Here is a 20,657-nt window from a genome sequence, read left to right as displayed (position 1 = left end):
AGGATCGGCTGAGGGGGAAGCATCGGCTGAGGAGGAAGGATCGGCTGAGGCAAAAGGGTCGCCTGAGCCAAGCAGGTTGACACTGGAGTGGTCATGAGCGTTCGTTCCACTGCACTTCAGCCTGGGCTATGGAGTGAGACTTCAATTGAAAAAAAAAAAAATTAGCTGGTGGTGGCACCTGCCTATAGTTCCAGCTACTTAGAAGGCTAAGGTGGAAAGATTGCCTGAGCCCAGCAAGTCAAGGCTGTGGTGGTGGTAAGCACACCACTGCACTCCAGCCTGGGTGACAGAGTAAGACTCCATCTCTCAAAAATTAAAAAAAATAAAAAATAAATAAAGGAAGGAAAGATGGGGATACAGCCTGGGCAACAAAGCGAGACAGTCTCTTAAAAAAAAAAATTACAATAAAAGCAAGTAATTCCAAAACAAAATACAGAAATTCTTCTCCAAAGCAGCATCAAATATTTGTTCGGTCACTGGGTTCTTGATCCAGTATCTTTTAAGTAGAGTAAAATACTAAATAGTACCCACAGAAATATTTTTTCCCATACTATGAAGTAGTTTTGTTTTAAAATGTTATCTACAAAGATTAAATTGGTACCTTTAGATTTAACAAGATCTTTAGATTACATACATTTTACCATTCTATTTCACGAAGCACTAATGTACACGTGTTGCTATAAAAATTACAGCTCAGATCAGCAGCGAGGTAAATCACAGCAAAAACAATTACTAAAAAATTACCTGCTGACACAACGCCGATAATTGTCAAAATATATCTTTCCTCTCTCATAGGCTATAGGTGACTTGGAATGAGTTGTCCAAACATTCTTAAATTTAGTACTTTCCTGAAAGACATGAGGAATTTCGATTTAGGAAATTACTCATAAGTCTCTACTGTATACCAATTATAAGGCGGATAGTTAAATTTTATTTTCAAAGTAATTTCGCGTACATTATTAAAAGCATTATTTTCAATTCTTCCTCCATTCTGCCCTCACGTTTTAGTTTAATGGAGTGAGCAACTTTTAGAATGATTGTTTGCAGGAAGACATGAATAGCTTAAAACTAAAAGCATCTGGCGAGCCTATGAGCACCTATTTATTAATCCCCCACATTCAGGGCTTGTACCCTCCTCCCCATCCCATGTGACTCTTTTAGAAGCAGGTCCCGGGGCGGAAAATCTGCACCCAGCAGGAGGCTTGGCCGCCAGGTGCCCCACCACCCTTCGCCCCGCGCCCGGCGGCAGGGTGGTCACCTGGCACACCAGCGCCCGCAGGATACCCAGGTTCGTCCTCTGCACCACGCCTGCGTCGCGCGAGAAGCAGCCTAGCGCCCGGCGGCTCAGCCGGCGGCACACGTTGGGCTTCCGGGTCGGGCCCATGGAAGCGCGGACCCAGCGCTGGGTCGGCTGGGCCGCAGTGGGGCGCGCCTCCAGCAGCCGCTAGCTCCGAACCTCGTGGCCCCAACTTTCCTGATGCGGCCCCGGAAGGGCTGACACCGGGCTGGACACTAGGCACCTGACGACCGGGGGAGAGAAAGCAGAGCCCGCGCCGCTGAGAACGCAGAGATGAGAGAAGACGAAAACACTGCCTTCCCGGCCTGCCCATCAAACGCCCCCAGGCTGCTGACAGTGAGACGCTCCTGTACCGTGCGGTTGTCCAGAGCCGCTTTTTCACCGGGAAATGTAGTTCCCGGGGCCTCCAGAGGAAGCCTGGCTTCTGCCAAGAACTACAATCCCCATGAGGCGGCGGGGATCAAGGCCCCGCCTCCATTCCGCTGCGGCCCCGCCTCCTCCCCGCCGGGGCCCCGCCTCCTCCGGGGAGCGGAGGCTGCGCTGTCGGCCCGGCGCTCCTTTCCGGGTCTGCAAGCGGCATGCGGGGGAGCCCCCTGTGGGCGCTGTGCTGCCGCCTTCTGGTCTCCAAGTGCGCTTCCTGCGCGTAGGCTTCCGTGTCTTATCCCCACGCCTCTCAGCCCCTGACCTTCGCTTTGGGAGGCTCTGGCCAAGCGCCGGGAGGGGCGCTGTGTCCAGTGCGACCCACCCCCCTAAAAGCTGCGTCCTGTGCTAAAGGTACGCCCGGCGGCTTTCCTTTCGGCCGCACGTTGTTTGTTGTGGTTGCGAATGATGGTTAAACATTTGGGGTGTGTAAACACTCTGCTTTTGTATTATGAGTTAATGGTGGAAGATGCTGGCTTCCTATTCAACACACCAAACTAGGATTGAATTACTCGTTCTCGAAGGCCCGCCCTTGTGTGGCCAGCGCGGATGCGGGTTGGTTGTGCGAACATTGCTGCATTTTCCTTCCTCCCGCCTCCATTTTTTTCCTTATAGGAAATACAATATAAAATGCTTACATTCTTACTGGACTGTCTAAAATATTCCTTGTTGATTTCTCTGAGTAGAAGATATACTTTGTTAACTAGCCCTGCTTGTATGTTCAAAGTTCCCAGCATACTATATTTTCAGTACTCATGCGCTAGATGTGTCCCATTGCTTTGCTGCAAGTCTCTTGAGGGTGGTGTCTCTGCATCTCCCACGTGGACTTGGTACTCAAGGAAAACGAGTGTCACATATTATTGGCAGAGCAATAAGTATAGTACAGCAGATCCTCGAATGATGTCTTTTTGTTCATTGCCGGTTATAACGATAAGGGAGAAAAAAATAAATTCCCTATGTCCACCTCTGTGGATTTTGCACGTTCTCCTCATATATGCGCTGGCTTTCTCGGAGTGCACCAGGGTACTTCACTTCCTTTCACATCGAGGAGTGCGCATTAGGCTCATTGGCGTGCCTACATGGTCCCTGTCTGAGTGGTTATGTGTGAGTGTGCCCTGTGATGTGGTGGCATCTGTCCGGGTTAGCTTGGCTTGTGCCCTAAGTTATTAACTGGGTAAATAATTATCTTATTGGTTGTTAGTAATCTTTATTGAATGTGTGAATACCTCCCATTTATTCCAGTGTTTAATATTAGATATTTAATCTTTATTTAGAAGTTTGGTGATGTTTTTGTGATCAGAAATATGCTGTGGGAACTTAAAACTCTTGTTTATATCAATTAGCCTATGGTAAAAGTGGTTTCTTTATATGTCATTTTGCTTAAAGTCGCAGCTTCCAAGAACCTATTGATGACACTTAGTGAGAACTTACTGTACTGGGTGAATGTGTTGGGTTGCAGTTTGAATGTTTAGTCAAAATTTGCCATATCTCTTTTTAACCCTGCTGATTTTCCTTCAGGGCCTGAGCTTTTGCTGATTTTTCATGATGTATTTACAGCATACGGTAGAGTGTGTTGTGTATTTTTAGAGAGCGCTACAATAGTTAATTTGGTAATTCATGAATGCAGCTGTCACTGAGAAAACTGGAACCCAGAAAAGATAACTGGGTTTTCTTTGGCTGAAATGAAATTCAAATCATTGCTGAATTGAATTCATCAACTCTCTCTTCTGCTTCCCCTTCACCCCGCACTTGTTTTGTCTTCCTTTCTGTGGTCTTTAACTCACCACTAAACCTGAGAGTCCTCCTAGATGGCCCATTTCTCCTCACTCACAGCCAACTGCTTTGGATTCTTTTGCCCATTGCATCTTCTTTTCATCTAAGTAATTTGGGGCCTCACCATTTTATTTTATTTTGAGATGAGAGTCTCTGTCACCCAGGCTGGGAGTACAGGCTGGCATGATCATAACTCACTACACTCCTGGGCCCAAGTGATCCTCCTGCCTCAGCCTCCTGAGTAGCTGACATAATAAGCTGCACCACCACACCCAACCAACCTCTCACCATTTCTATCATGTTAGTAAGGAGCTACCTAACTACTCTTTCTGCTATAGTTGGGTTCTTTTAATTCCAACCCTCCACACTGCTACCAGAGTGAATTTTCTAAAGCACCAGCTGTTACTTGCATGTTACAGTCTTTTAGTGGCTCCCAAACACCCATAGCAGAATTTCTTTAACTCAAATAGATACCTAGGATCCTCTATTGTTAACTCAAAATATTTTCAGTATGTCACATATATGCAAATATAAAATGAGGTATAAACTCCTTATGTTGTATCTTTTATACAAGTATATCACCCAAACATTTATAAGTTAAATAAAACAAAACTATAAAACCAATATATTCAAATGAATACGTTTTCACTGTGACCAATGAGACTGTTTTGCTGGACCTGAAGAGCTCTAAAGGTGGGTCCTCCATGGTGTACCTTCCTTTCAGAAAGACCTGTCCAAGTTGCCCTTGTGTGGAGAGATTACTTGATGCCCTCACCTCTTTTCTTTATTTAAATCACTTCACACACTTCCTTTGTTCAGTGTGTCATGGCTTCATTTGATATTTATTTAACAAACAACATTATTTCATACAGGAGTCACCATTTCTTTCTCATTAGCCCACACCAACAACAGATGGTATCACTTATTTTTTTAGTAGTGCACTCCTAAACATATATGTGTGAACTGAAATGTTATGGCAGCACTTAATTAAAAGGTGGTCACTGGGATTATCCAGAGTGTTCTTTTGTTAATACCCTTTTTTTAAAATAGATTTTTATCAAATTGAAAATAAAAGGTTTCTCTTAGAGAAATCTCATAGCCTTGAAGATCTGTGTACGAATCCCTAGAGGTTCATATAGATAGGTACCTTAGAAGACAAATCTGAATCTCTTGGGGTAGGCTCTGGGGTACTTCATTATCTTTGTCTTGCCCACGTTTTCAGCCTCTTCAGATCTCTTTTTATTACTACCCATACCCTCATGTTTGCTTTTGTGGTTCTGACATGTTTGCCCACTTTCTCAAGCCAAGGTGCCTCTATAACTTGAGAGTTTTAAAATCTAGAGTTGCCTTCCTCATTATCTCTTAAGTAGCTCAAGACTCAACCCAGGTATCACAGCTCCACCCAGACCTTTTTCCTGACTCCTCAGCTTAGTTGGTAGCCTTGTCTCTGCTTCCATGTTACTTTATATACAATTGTGGTATTAGAATTGTCACTTGTTTGTCTTCCCAACTAGCCTAGGTAGAAACTGAGTAGTAATATAATTCTACCTCTTTAGTCTACTGCCCAAAATGTGGTTAATGCATATGTATGTTGAGTGAATGAATGGACTATAAGAAATAATAAGTTTGTAGATAATCTATTGTTAGCAGCTAAGTGCTTTTTTTTTTTTTAACTTTATTTTGTTTTTTGAGGTGAGGCCTTACTATGTTGCCCAGGCTGGTCTTGAACTCTTGGGCTCAAGTAGTTCTCACACCTCAGCTTCCTGAGTAGCTGGGATTATAGACGAGCACCACTGTACCTAGCAATAGCAGCTAAGTACTTTTAGCATGGATGGATGCAGATCTGGTCTTCCCTTATTCTTTAAATCATTAGGAAATAGCAATATTTATTTATTTATTTTTTTGAATTGGAGTCTCACTCTGTCGCCCAGACTGGAGTGCAGTGGCCGCTGCCGGCCACCACAGCCTTGACCTGCTGGGTTCCGGTGATCCTTCTGCCTCAGCCTTCCAAGTAGCCGGAATTACAGGCATGCACTACCACGCCCGGCTGATTTTTGATTTATTGTAGAGATGAGGTCTCGCTGCCCAGGCGGGTCTCGAACCCACAAGCTCAGGCAATCCACTCACCTCAGCCTCCCAAAGGCGCGGGATTACAGGCTGAGCCACCGAGCCCGGCTGGAAATAGCAATATTAATAAAAAGAAATAACTTTGAAAAAACTTAAATCCCCAAATGGAAAAGTAGACATTTTCCATTTGTTGCAGGTTAAATGGCATGAACAGATACAGGTTTATTATTAGAAAAACGACTTCTCTTAGTTTTATACATGGAACAAACATTGGTTCTTCTTTTTTCCCCATTCTTCGTTTAGGTTATGTTTACAGAACACTTAACCATCCTAGCTATGATATTTTAAAGGTAAGGAAAAGGAAATATAAATTCAGAAGTTAATAAAATGCTTTTTGTTCATATAGTTTGTTTAAAGAAGCATAGCATAACTGAATAAATATATAAAACACTCAGGTTATTAAACTTAAACATTTGTTCAGAGACAAAGAAATTTGAGCCATGGCCATAGGAGGCCATTCATTCAGCATGTAATTATTTTTCATCCATAATGTGCAGGGAACAGTTTTGGCATAGGGTATAGCAGTGAACAGGATGGACAAAGTCCTTATGTGTTGGAAGAGATGGACAATAAATAAATAGATTAAAAGCCATGATTTTTCAGGTAGTGATAAATACTTTGACTAGTATAAAATGGTGATTTACTAGAGTGTGGGTCAGAGCTATGCTTTAGCCAAAGTGGTCAGGGAGGGCCTCTTTGAAGAGGAGACTTGCGACTTGAGCCATGAATGATGGAGGAGGAGTCTATCTGCAATGATCTAAGGTAAGAGTAGTGGTTCAGGCAAAGGGATGCTTGAGTGCAAAATCCCCAAGGATAATAACAAGTCAAAAACTGTAGAAGGCCAGTGTTCAGAAGGAAGGGAGAGAGACTCAGAGCAGTAGGCTGGCACCAAGTCATGTCAGGCTTTGTGCCGTGATAAGGAATTTTGGATTTTATTCTTGTGATAGAAAGTCATAGGAGGCTGGTTTTCTCTCTCTCTCTCTCTCTCTCTCTCTCTCTCTCTCTTTCTCTCTCTCTGTCTCTCTCTCTCTGTCTCTCTCTCTCTCGATATACACACAAATATACCCCCTACCCCAGTGGATGCTTCCATAGACAACAGAGAAGTCTTTGAAGAGGGGAGTGAAATGATCTATTTTGTGTTAAAATAACATCATTATGTCTATAGTGTGGAAAATGTATCGGGGGGGCAAAAATGATTGCAAAGAGACAGGTGGCTATTGTGTTGGCCTAGGTAAGAAATGCTAGTGTTTTGGATTAGAGCAGTAACAGGAGAGAGAACAGATTCAGGATATATTTTGAAAGTTGAGTTGGCAGGACTTCTGATGTGGCGTATATTAAGGATAAGAAAAATAAAAGAATTAAGTGAAATCATAATTAATTAGAACCACAATAAATATCCCAAAACTTTGTAGAACAAACAGGAAACAAGGAATTATTCCTGATACAATGTCTTTGAAATAATGCCTATGTTTCAATAATGGTGCACATTAGAATTACACATAGTGTTAAAAAATGTAGGTTGGGCGCGGTTGCTCACTCTTATAATCCCAGCACTTTGAGAGGCAGAGGTGAGAGGATTGCTTGAGCCCACAGGTTCGAGATCAGCCTGGGCAACTTGGCAAGACCTCATCTCTACAATGAATCAAAAATTAGCCAGGTGTGAAGGCACATGCCTGTAGTTCCAGCTACTTGGAAGGCTGAGGCAAAAGGATTGCCTGAACCCAGCAGGTTGAGGCTGTGGTGGCCGTGAGCATGCCACTGCACTCCAGCCTGGGCGACAGAGTGAGACTCCAACTCAAAAAAAAAAAAAAAAAAGAATGTTAGGATCTGTTGTTTGGCCAGGGCATGTGGGAAAAGGGGAATACAATCAGATCCCAGAGGTTTGTAGGGACCAGAGCATGTGAGACCATGGGAATGTGATGGAAAATCATTTGAGTGTTATAATATTTCCTTTAAACAGATACTTGGCTGCAGCATCAGGAACAAGAATGAAATCTAGGGAGACCAGTTAGCAGGTGATTGTAGTAAACCAGGTGAGAGTCACTTTTGAAAGTTTATTTTGAAATTACTGAGGCATTTGACCACAAGTTTGGTTCTTACGTTTTCTTTCCTTTGTATATTGTAATGATATTTGTCTGAATATGTAGAACTTGTATATACATAGTTCAGAAAGATTTAGGTTTAAAGAATTGGTAGTAAACTTGTAAACTAGTCCTCTATTAAAAAATATTAATTCAAGAGAGTATGTACAAGCCGGGCTCGGTGGCTCAGCCTGTAATTCCGCACCTTTGGGAGGCTGAGGTGAACTTGCCTGAGCCCGTGAGTTCGAGACCCGCCTGGGCGGCGAGACCTCATCTCTACAATAAATCAAAAAATCAGCCGGGTGTGGTAGCGCATGCCTGTAATTCCGGCTTCTCGGAAGGCTGAGGCAGAAGGATCGCCGGAGCCCAGCAGGTCGAGGCTGCGGTGGCCGGGAGCGGCCACTGCACTCCAGTCTGAGCGACCGAGTGAGACTCCAACTAAAAAAAAACAAAAAAAACTAAAAGAGTATGTACAGATAATTTTATAGCATAATGTACAAATACTCATAAAATGAATACTCATATACATATCAACTTTTAAAAACAGAATATTACCTAAAACTTTGACATCTCATGTGTCCCTCCTGGCTGCTGGATTCCTCTTTCCTCTTTATGTAAATAAAATATTAATGTGTATATATATATATATATATTCTTCTATTACTTGCCTATATTTTCCTCAACATTACATTTGATAATGTACCTATAGTTCATTTATTTTACTACTGTTTGGTATTTCATTGTATGAATTTACTATAATGAATGTATCCATTTTCTACTAGCCAGGCTTTCGTTTCTTTCAGGTTTTTTATTTCTAGAAAAGTGCTGTTATAGACATTCTTATAACTGCCTCCTGATATGCATGTTAAAAAATGTACCAGTTGTCTCTGGCTACATAAAAGATTACCACAAATTTTGCATCTTAAACTAATATCCATTTATTATCTCAAAGACCAGTAGGTTAGAAGCCTTGACACAGCATAACCTAGTTCTCTGCTTGTGATCTCACCAGGCTGAAATCATGGTGTCAGCCTGGGCTACAGTGTCATCTGCAGCTCACAGTTTTCTTCCATCCTCACTGGTTGTTGACAGAATTCAGTTCCTTGCAGTTGTAGACTGAGGCCCTCTGCTCCTAGAGGTTGCCCCAGTGATCCCTGCCACATGGCCGTTTTCACAACTCGGCAGTATGCATGTTCAAGGCTAATAAGAGAATGTCTCTGGCTTCTTCTGTTAAGATGGGGTCTTACATAAAAGTAACATATTAAGGAAGTACCTGTCTGTTGTATTCACAGATTCCATCCACTTTCAGGGACTATACAGAATGCATACAAAGCTGGGAGGGTAAGGATGCAGGTATCTTAAGGATCATCTTATAATTCTGCCTAGCACAAAGAATTAGTCCAGGGTATATACCTTGGCATTGATTTACTAGATTATATGGTATATACATCTTCAGCTTTATTAGGTAATACAATGTTGACTTTTTATGTAATTGTAGCAATTTATACTCCCACTAGCAGAATATGAGAGTTCCTCTTACTTTACGTCCTTGTTTATAACTTGTATTGACAGACTTAAGTTTTTTCTTGAATATAAAATTATATCTCATTGTGATATTATTATGCATTTTCCATATTATAAATACAGTTGGGCATTTTTTTTTAATGTTACTAGCCATTCACGTTTTTGCTTCTGTGCAAAGCCTGATCATAACTTTTGTCCGTTTTCTGTTAGATTGTCCTTTCCTTTTTGATTTGTAGAATGGTTCTGCATGTTTTTCCATACCAGTCCTTCATCATAATGTGTGTTGCAAATATCTTCTCCAAATTTTTGGCTTATTTGATGTTATAAAGAGAAGAAGCTCTTAATTTAAATGTGGTAAAATTAATCAGTATTTCCCTTTATGTAGAACTTTTGACTTCTATTTAAGAAATCCTTAACTTGAGGTAGTAAAGATATTCTCTTTTTTTTTCTAAGTTTTAAAATCTTAACCTTTTCACTTAAGTCTTTCATTGAGGATGGAATTGATTTTTGAGTACAGTGTAAATTAGGGATTTTTTAATTATTATGTTTATACATTAATAATCACTTGTTCAGAACCATCTATTGAATAGTCCCCCATTTTTTCTCAGATCTGCAATGATAATTGTGTTGAAGATCAAGTTACATACATGGTCAGGTCTATTTCTAGGCTCTGTTTTCTGTTCCACTGTCCTATTTTTCTGTCCCTTGACTAATATCTGACCACTTAATCATTATGGTTTTATAATAAAATGTGAGAGCTGGTAGGGCAAGGGCTATACCTTATTTCTCATCTTTAGGAGTGTCTTATTTCTTTTTTCCATTTGCACTTTCTTTTTTTTTTTTTTGAGTTGGAGTCTCACTCTGTTGCCCAGACTGGAGTGCAGTGGCCGCTCCCAGCCACTGCAGCCTCGACCTGCTGGGCTCCCGCGATCCTTCCACCTCAGCCTTCCAAGTAGCCGGAATTACAGGCATGCGCTACCATGCTCGGCTGATTTTTGTTTATTGTAGAGATGAGGTCTCGCTGCCCAGGCGGGTCTCGAACCCGCGGGCTCAGGCAATCCACTCACCTCAGCCTCCCAAAGGCGCGGGATTACAGGGAACCACTGAGCCCGGCTTCCATTTGCACTTTCATATACATTTGTAATTTATTTTATTTTATTTTTTTGAGTTGGAGTCTCATTCTTGTCGCCCAGGTTGCAGTGCAGTGGCACACTCATGGCGACTGCAGCCTCGACCTGCTGGGCTCAGGCAATCCTTCTACTTCAGCCTTCCAAATAGCTGGAACTACAGATGCACACTACCCCGCCCAGCTAATTTTTGTGATTTATTGTAGAGAGGGGGGTCTCACCAAGTTGTCCTGGGTTTAGGCAATCCTCTCACCTCGGCCTCCCAAAGTGCTGGGATTACAGGCTGAGCCACCCTGCCCGACCTTAATATTCAGTTTTAAATCAGCTTATGTTTTACAAAAACTTGAAATTTTGATTGGGATGGCATGAGAAGTGACATTTTTACCAAGTTATCCTGTCTATGAAGATAATACAGGTCCCATGGTATACTCAGAAGATTTGTTCTAGGACCCCTGCCTACATAAATATCTGTGCATACTCAAGTCCTGCAGTCGACCCTGCGGAACCTGAGCATATGAAAGTCAGCCCTCCTTCTATGCAGGTTTCATATCCTGCAAATACTTTATTTTTGCGTTTGGTTGAAAAAATGTGTGTACAAGTGAACTCATGCAGTTCAAACCCATGTTGCTCAAGGGTCAACTGTATATCTCTCTGTGTAACTTTTCTTTAGTGTCTGTCAGTGCAACTTTATGATTTTTATTTAAAGGACTTACATATTTTGCAACTTCCTAATATGTACATTACATTTTTGGTCATTATTATAAATGGTGTGTGTGTGTTTCTGTGTATTCGAGATACAGAGTCTTGCTGTGTAATCCAGACTGGAGTTCAGTGGCTATTTACAGGTCACATAGTGCACTACAGCCTCTACTTCCTTGACTCAAGTCATCCTCCTGCCTCAGCCTCCTGAGTAGCTGGGACTGTAGGAACACACCACAGTATCTGGCTAAGTGGTATACTTTTATTTATTTATTTATTTATTTATTTTAATTGGAGTCTCATTCTGTCTCCCCGGCTGGAGTGCAGTGGCATGCTCACAGCCACCCCAGCGTCAACCTGCTGGGCTCTGGCGATCCTTCCGCTTCAGCTTTCCAAGTAGCCAGAACTACAGGTGTGTGCTACCTTGCCCGGCTAATTTTTTTGATTTACTGTAGAGATGAGTTCTCGCCAAGTTGCCCGGGCTGGTCTCAAACCTGCAGACTCAGGCAATCCACTCACTTCGGCCTCCCAAAGTGCTAGGATTACAGGCTGAGCCACCAAGCCCGGCCTACTTTTATTTTTATTTTTTGAGTGAGAGTCTTACTTTGTCACCCAGACTGGAGTGCAGTGGCACGATCATGGTTTACCACAGCCTTTACCTCCTGGGCTCAGGTGATCTTTTTTTACCTCAGCCTCCTAAGTAGCTGGGATACAGGTACATGCCAGAAGTTCAGCTAATTTTTTTTTTTTTTTATTGTATGTAGTTTTTAGCAGCTACTTTTTGTCAAGTTATTGCAGTTCTTTTCCATTCAGCATTCATTAAAGTTTTGTTTGATTTTTAATCATGAATGAATGTTGAATTTTATCAAATGCATTTTCTATATCTGCTGAGGTGATTATGTGACTTTTTCCTTTAATCTGATAATGCGGTGAATTACATAAATACTTTTTTTCTAATGTTTAAACCAAATGAGTTTGTGAGACTCTTTTTTACATTGCAGGCTTAAGACGATTGCTGGCTTCAGCACTCATTCAGCTTTGGACTTTTGCTAGCTTTGATGTCTGAGGATTTCTCTTTATTGCTGCCTCAGTGATATGTTTAACAAGATATTTATTTTAAATATATTTATCCAGCTATTTGGGTGTGTTTTATTTTAGGGTTTGGGGTGTCAAGTTTACCAGATGTCCAGAACTGAAATTCCACTTTCTCATATTTTTAGTGTAAAAACTTCTATTCATATAAGATATGGTTTAAATGGTTACTTACCAACATTTCTGCCTTCTCCTCCTTGTCTCTTTATACAACCACACCCCTCTCCGCTGAAAGGAAGGAAGAATTGTGTAGTGGAAAGAACATCATATCAGGAGTCAAAAGGCACACGTTCTAGGGCCCGCACCACCACTTACTGAGATCTTGACCAAGCCACTTACTCTCTCTGAGTTTCATTCAATCATCTGCTAAGTGGAAACACTCAGGATTGAAGTGAGAGCACATGTGTTTATAAATGTGAACACATTGTAAGGGGAAAGAATGAGAAACAGTGATATCTAGTACATTCTCTATTAGGAAACTGTAGCAGAAACAAGGAGTTTGGGGAGGGGAGGAGGTAGATTAGGTCACAAGGGGATTGTTTTAGGGTAGTAAAACTATTTTGTATGATACTATAATGGTGAGTACGTGACACTTTGCATTTGTTAAAATCCATGGAGCTTTATATAGCACAGAGTGAATCGTAATGCATGCAAAATTTAAAAGATAATTTAAAAGAGGATTCCAGGATGGAATGCAGACTGTGACAAAAGAATCAAACTGTATTACAAATGTATGCAGTAACTTCACCGAAAGGGGACAGGGAAAGGTTGCTGACATGAGTAACTTTGGAAATGAGACTATAAGACTAGAGACAGTAGAAACTGTACCTAGGTGCTGTACTGTAGTTGATAAAGTTTCCCACAGAGATGTGGGTTAGCATTTCTGATACTTCTAAGCATGTGTACTGGAATTGAACAATTTATAACTGGATGGTGATGATAGGACCAGGTTTCTTACTGTTGGAGTAGAAGGTTATAGACAGGCAAGAAGGGAAGGCTAGAGTGAGCCATGTGGTAATAGTTTAGAGCTGGAGATATTAGCATGGACTCTAGTTTAGTAGAAATAGAGGTGGATACATATAGGAACATTTATAAATTAGATATGTATATATACTTGGTTTATTGTGCACACATATTTCCTTGCTTTGTCCATTAAGAGGGCCTAGAAGCAAGGATAACTCAGTGTCAAGGAGCACACTTTGTGCCCAGACTGTTCTCTAATGAAAGGAACAAATTCTAGGACTGGGTCAAGGCATGTACAGAATGATCCCACAGCGTCTTATAGTGTCAGAAAGTAAGGAGGTACTCAAAACAAAAACACAATGATGGAGTATGTCAAAAGGATGTAGGAGCCAACTAAAAGAGCTCTTAATGGTCAAAACTCAAAACAATTTGAGCAGCAAAATGAATAAATTAGTATTAGGATTTAACCCAAAGTTTAAAATAAATATCCATGGTCCATATGCAATAGATTGAAAAAGTAAATGGAGGAGAAGAGACAAATCTCCTATGCAAAAGAATTCCAAATATTTATATTCTGTCTTTAAAAGAGGTGGAGCCTAACTTCTCACTTCTTAAATGTGGTTTCTGCGTAGTGGTTTTCTTCCAAAGATATAGTGTGAAGGGTGAGGGTACCTTTACAGTGGAGAAACCTGTCAAACTCTACCTCAGCCAGCTGATCAAGGTTAACATCACCAGAAATAGGCCATTTTGATAGCATGTACCCTTGATATGATGAGGTAAGAACAGCACTCTACTTTTGTGGTTTTCCTCTGTAGAACCCATAACTTTAATCCAATCATGAGGAAAATATCTGATGAATATTAATTGAGGGACAATTAAGATAACCTGACCAGTACTCAAAACTATCAAGGTACTCAAAAGCAAGAAAACTCTGAAACAGAACCAAGAGCCTAAGAAGTTATGGTGACTAAATATAATATGAGATCCTGGAAGAGAAAATGGACATTAAGTTAAAATGAAGGAAATCTGAATAAAGCATTGACTTAAGTTTATAATAACATATTTCTATTGAGTTGCTAATTATAACAAATATACCATAATAATGTAAGATTTCAATAGTAGGGGAAGGTATGGATATGTGGAAATTCTCTGTACTATCTGCAACTTTTCTGAAATTAAAAGCTTTCTTTAAAAATGCAACAGAGGCTGGGTGCAGTGGCTCATACCTGTAATCCCAGCACTTTGGGGGGACAGAGGTGGGGGGACTGCTTAAGCCCAGGAGTTCAAGAACAGCCTAGGCACCATAGTGAGACCTCATCTCTACAAAAAATCAAAAGATTAGCCAGGCGTGGTGGTGCATACCTGTAATCCTAGTTACTTGGGAGACTGAGGTGGAAGGATCACCTGAGTCCAGAAGGTCAAGGCTGTGGTGAGCCATGTGTGCTACTGCTCACCAGCCTGGGCAACAGAGTGAGACCCCCCAACTCAAGAAAATAAGTAAATAAAATAAAAATGCAACAGATAGACACCACTGTATATGACAGCACGACTTAGCAGTTAAGATGAACTCACATACCAGATCTCAGCTTTACTACTTATTAGCTGTATAACCTTATTTACTTTAATTAACTGGAATTATGTAACTTCTCCATGCCTCAGTTTCTTTTTCTGTTAGTAAAGGTTCTTGGGAAGACTAAATGAATTTATATGTATAAAGGACTTACTTAGTGTTTGTACAAAGCAAACACTGTAAAATTGTTGATTCTATTTATATTGCTAATTTGCCCCTTAGTTTGGGGATCTTAGTGATTGTAGCTGAATTTCACTGCATCTCTCTTCTTTGACATACTGATTTTTAGCTTGGCACTCCCAACAAAACTGTGTCTATAATGCTTTGGTCATAAGAGGAAATCATCAAGATTGTAAAGATTCAAGAAAAAGGAGGCTCAGGACCTGACTTGAGAATTCCCAGCCAAGTTTCATGCTTCGTACATAATATTGGCTTGGTGAATGCAAAAGCTACAAAGCCCAACAGGATCTACTTTTTATGGACAAAGACATGCCACACACAGAAATTCTGAAGTTAACTTTATTTAGTCTTCAGTAGATTCTTTAGTAAAATACCCACTTTCCTTGTTAAATTGATGTTCTTTTTGGGAAAAGCACTGTCCACTATGCAAACCTCTCAGATGTAGGGTTCAGCATCTGAAATGTAGGTGATATTTGAAACAAAAGTGGAATGTTTTATAGAAACATGCATTTTAGATCTTTTACCTCTCTGGCTAAGATACATACCAGCTCTTCAGAAAATTCCTTATGGATCAGCAGCCCAGATAGAATAGTGTACTGAATAGAACATAGAATTTGGAGTGAAGCCTGGGTACAGTGGTTCACGCCTGTAATCCCAGTGCTTTGGAATTCTAAGGCAGGAGGATTGCTTGAGGCCAGGAATTCAAGCCCAGCCTGAGCAACATAACGAGACCTCATCTCTACAATAAATAAAAATAAAAAAATTAGCTGGGTATGGTGGTGCACACCTATAATCCCAGCTACTCAAGAGGCTGAGGCAGGAAGATTGCTTGAGCCTAGGAGTCCGAGGTTACAGTGAGTTATAATCACACCATGACACTCCAGTCTGAGCAAAAGAACAAGAACCTGTCTCTAAAAGTACATTTTTAAAAAAGGATTTGTAATCATGAGTCTGCTTGGAGAGTGAGCTCTTGTGGGTATGTGACCAGGTTGACTCATGTCACCTGTTTGAGCCTCAGTTCCTACATCAATAGGGTGGTGATAGCAAATGCTTTTCCTGCCCACCTTTCTTGCTTACTTATAGGATTGTCGTGAGGATTAGGTGTGAAAATGAAGTGAGAGCTTTTGTAAATTGTCAAATCTATACAAACATTATGTGTTATAGTGATTCTAGAATTTTCAACCAAAGTAAACTCTGGTGGAGTTTCATAGTCATGTTAGTGTCATATTAAGTGTTACAGTCATCTGAACACCTTTATTTAATTAAGTAATTATTAAGAAATCATTTGAAGTTAAAATGCTTGTGGTGACACATTTTCTTACTGTAGTTTTATTTTTCTTTGGTGTAACAAAGAAAGGCATTCTTTTAGTCTGGAATTGCCCCTTTCAGATAGCAGTTTGAGGAAATGGTTTCCAAACTCTTCATTCAAATCAGCTGGAAAGCACAAAGTTGAATCCCTGTGATTTGGGAAGTTATCTTATTTGGATACAGACCCTCCTGTCCTGTCATGGAGCTACCAGCAGAGGGTGCACAAGCTTTCCCAGGAACTGGCTCCAGCTTCAGCGGCAAGGCTGGGCAGATCTGACTGGTGGCATCTGTGTTTGCTGTCTGATGATTAGCAAGTATCATAAATGAAAAGATCCTGGTGTATCAGAAACACAGTTACCAAATGGAAAGGGAGAGCAGCCATGATGTCAAATGTCAATATAGCAAGTGCCTGCCATGGTTGGTGTATAGGAAGTTTCTAGATAACTGGAGTTTGGCATTCTAGTGTGGGTTATTTGTCTGTTTTCCACCTTCTTCTATTATTTTCCTTTCTTCCCCCACCCCCCCATTTCCTTTTCTAACAATTTATTTCTGCTTCATGGTTCTTTGCCCCACTTTCATCAGCATCCACATTTATCTGGCTTACTTGGCCTAACAAATCGAGGTCTCTTAAGTAACCTTTCTCTGGACTTCTTTGGTCTTCAGGTATTTGGACCCTAAACCCAGCATTCTGTCCTATTATTCAGGCTCTTACAGATTTCATAGAATATTTTCCTTCATGTAAATGTGTGGCCCCCAGAAAAGTTCTGAAGCCTTTCTAGTGTTACTTACTGCCCATGCCATCTTTTTTCCCCTTTCTTCCCTACCATGGATTCTTTACTCATGAGCATTATATAAAATTTGTATACTTAGTGATTTTAAAAATATTTGTATATTTTCTGATTATAAAGATAATTTGAGTTTACTTAAAAAGAAATAGAAAAGAATATTTTGAGATATATTAAGAAGTAAACTAAAGATTAGCTGTGAGCCTTTCAGTCAGATATAACTACTGTAAATTCTTCTAGACTTTTTCTATGCATGTGTATAGTTTTTCGTCTATATGTATTTTTAAAATTAGGACCATATTATAGATACTATCTTGTTCCTGACCTTTTTTTCTGCCTAATAAATAGTGGACATCTTTCTATACCAATAAATTTAGGTTTAGCCACATTTTAAAATGGTTACATAGTTTTCCTTTCCATGGATTTACAATAATTTAATCAGTCTTCTAATAATGGGCATTCAGATTGTTTGCAATTTTTCAATATAATGTATACATAATGCAGTGACAAATTCTTAATATATTCTTCTGATATATTTCTAGAAATGAAATTTGTCATCGTATTTTTCTTTAAAAATTTTCATTTATATCACCAAAGTCCCCTCAGGAAAGATCTTTCCATTCATTCTCCCTTCACAGTGTATGAGGATACCTGTTCCTGCATACCACTGGTAACAATGTTTCACTTTTGCCAAAATGATAGTGAGAATATTATTGTACTTTTTTAAAAATGGTAGACTTTCCACTGTTGATGCCATCCAGAAGACTGATCTGAGGCAGTGGTTCTTAAGCATTTTGGCCTCAGGACCTCTTAACACTCTGAAAAATTATGGAGGCCCAAAAACCTTTGTTTTTATAGATCATAGCTACAGATATTCACTATATCAGAAACTAAACCTAATAAAAAAATTAATTAAATTTAAATAACTAATATATATTATTAAGTCATTTAACAATAATAAACCCACTGAATGTTAACATTAATCACATATTTTTATTTGAAATATTTTATAAGAGAAAAAATTAGAATTGTGGCATTGTTTTATAGTTTTATAAATTTTTTTTTTTTTTTTTTTTTTTTGAGTTGGAGTCTCGGTCTCGTCACCCAGGCTGGAGTGCAGTGGCACACTCATGGCCACTACAGCCTCGACCTTCTGGGCTCAGGCAATCCTTCCACCTCAGCCTTCCACGTAGCAGGAACTAAAGATGCACGCCACCACGCCCAGCTATATTTTTGTAAATCTTAATGTCTAGCCTAAGAGATGACTAGATTCTTTATTTGCTTCTGCCTTAAGTCTGTTATGATATGCTGTTCTGGTTGATATATGTGAAGAAATCTGATCTCATACAGATATATAAATGGTTAGAAAAGGAAGGAATGTTTTAATAGTTTCTTCAGATGAGTGTGGATATTCTGCTGTGATACTATACCAGGTCCAGTAAATGGTAGCTTCTTGAAGGTTAATTGCAATATAAAATTTGAAACCATATCAGTGAACTTTTTATATTCTGCTACATTAAAATCCACTGGTCTGCCTTGCTCTTTGAATGGATCTTTCACCTATGCATGATTTTGTAATATCATATGTTGGTCATCTGGAAAATATTGGTTCACTGAGTTGTCAGGTCTTCCAGATGCTGATACATTTCATTATACAACAACAAAAATACCTTATTCTCAACTAAATACATCAACAGATGTAAAAACAAAAACCACATGATTATGTCATTAGATGAGGAAAAAGCTTTCAATAAAATCCAGCATCCCTTCCTGATAAACACCCTCGAACATCTAGGCATAAATGGAACATACTTCACAATAGTAAGAGCCATCTATGAGAAACCTATGACCAACATACTGCTAAACAGACAGAAATTGGAACCATTTCTCCTGAAAACTGGAACAAGACAAGGATACCCACTCTTACCACTCCTATTCAACATAGTATTGGAAGTCCTAGCTAGAGCAATCAGACAAAAGAAGGAAATCAGGGGTATCCAAATAGGAAAAGAGGAAGTTAAGTTATCCCTCTTTGCAGACGACATGATTCTACAACTCAAAAACCCAAAACAATCTGTCAGAAACCTCCTTGCACTGATAAAGTCTCAGGGTATAAAAACAAATGTGCAAAGACAGTCGCATTCCTATACGCTGACAATAAACAAACAGAAACTCAAATAAAAATCATAATCCCATTCACAATAACCATGAAAAAATTTAAATACCTTGGCATCTTCCTAATGAGAAGTGAAAGACAATGAAAACTACAAAACAAACTGCTCAAATAAATCAAAGATGACACAAATAGAAAAATATTCCATGCTCATGGATTGGAAGAATCAACATTGTTAAGATGTCCATCCTACCCAAGGCAATCTACAGATTTAATGTAATACCCATTAAATTACCAGCAGCATTCTTCTCAGACCTGGAAATGACAATACAGAAATTCATATGGAAACATAAATGACCACAAATAGCCAAAACAATCCTCAGCAAAAAAACAAAGCAGGAGACATCACACTTCCAGACTTTAAACTTTATTATAAAGCTACAATAATCAATACAGCCTGGTATTGGTACAAGAACAAGCATATAGACCAATGAAACAAGATAGAGATTCTGGAAGCAAAACCTCAATTTCTCACCCAACTCATCTTCGACAAAGCCTCCACCATCAACCACTGGGGAGAGGAGAACCTATTCAGTAAATGGTGCTGGAAAAACTGGCTGACCACATACAAGAAGACTAAAATAAGACCCCTACCTATCACCATACACAAAAATCAACTCTAAGTGGATCAAAGACTTAAATGTAAAACCTTAAACTATAAGAACCTAGAAAATGCAGGAGACACCCTTATGGAAATTGGAACTGGCAGCCTATTTCTGATCAAAACCCCAAGTGCCCATACTGTAAGAGATAAGATAGACAAGTGGGACCTCATCAAACTGACAAACTTCTGCAAAGCCAAAAAACCATCAAGAGACCAGGGAGATAGCCCACAGACTGGGAAAAAATATTTGCCAATTGTATATCTGACAAACACCTAACATCTAGGATCTACAAGGAACTCAAATGTGCCCAAAAAAACCCAAATAGCCTATTAAAAAGTGTGCAAAAGATATGAATAGACAGTTCACAAAAGAAGATATACAAGCAGCCAATAGATACATGAAAAAATGCTCAGTCTCACTAGTCATCAAAGAAATGCAAATTAAAACCACACTGAGATACCACCTAACTCCAGGATGGCCATCATCAATAACTCAAGAAACAACAGATGCTGGAGAGGATGCAGGGAAAAGGGAATACTTTTACACTGTTGGTGGGAGTGTAAACTAGTACAACCTCTGTGGAAAACAGTTTGGCGATTCCTAAAAGATCTAAAAATTGACCTTCCATATGACCCTGCAGTTCCCCTACTGGGAGTATACCCAGAGGAACTCAAATCACTCTATGAAGAAGATACCTGCACACACATGTTTATTGCAGTATTATTTTTCAATAGCAAAAACAGGAACCAACCGTGCTGCCCATCAGAAGAGGACTGGATTAAAAAAAAAATGTGGGCCGGGCTCGGTGGCTCAGCCTGTAATCCTGCGCCTTTGGGAGGCTGAGGTGAGTGGATTGCCTGAGCCCACGGGTTCGAGACCCGCCTGGGCAGTGAGACCTCATCTTTACAATAAATCAAAAAATCAGCTGGGCGT

The 20,657-nt window shown here is 39.9% G+C and overlaps 2 protein-coding genes across 5 annotated transcripts in view; one reads left to right on the top strand and one right to left on the bottom strand.

Moving 5' to 3' along the window:
* DCAF17 (DDB1 and CUL4 associated factor 17) overlaps nucleotides 1–1,695 on the bottom strand; it is a 40,432-nt gene extending 38,737 nt beyond the window's left edge. Inside the window, exons 1-2 of one of the 2 annotated variants that reach the window (XM_008070398.2) lie at nucleotides 1,259–1,695; nucleotides 745–848 (exon numbers count right to left, since the gene is read on the bottom strand). In XM_008070398.2, coding sequence (XP_008068589.1) covers nucleotides 745–848; nucleotides 1,259–1,384 — 230 coding nt within the window. In that variant the 5' untranslated portion in view covers nucleotides 1,385–1,695. The remainder of the gene's footprint in view (nucleotides 1–744; nucleotides 849–1,258) is intronic. The other variant, XM_008070397.2, reaches the window with a different exon arrangement.
* The window catches only part of METTL8 (methyltransferase like 8), a 95,079-nt gene continuing 75,595 nt past the window's right edge, over nucleotides 1,174–20,657 (top strand). Inside the window, exon 1 of one of the 3 annotated variants that reach the window (XM_008070400.1) lies at nucleotides 1,174–1,288. The gene's annotated coding sequence lies outside the window, so the exon portion shown is untranslated. Of the gene's footprint in view, nucleotides 1,289–2,005; nucleotides 2,072–20,657 lie in introns of those variants that run through there. The other 2 variants (XM_021718750.1, XM_008070399.1) reach the window with 2 other exon arrangements.

This window comes from Carlito syrichta, unplaced genomic scaffold (assembly GCF_000164805.1).
Source record: "Carlito syrichta isolate Samal-C Ts95f unplaced genomic scaffold, Tarsius_syrichta-2.0.1 Scaffold313382, whole genome shotgun sequence".
NCBI lineage: Eukaryota > Metazoa > Chordata > Mammalia > Primates > Tarsiidae > Carlito > Carlito syrichta.
Note: the sequence above shows the minus strand (reverse complement) of the source record. Positions and strands in the feature narration are given on the sequence as shown.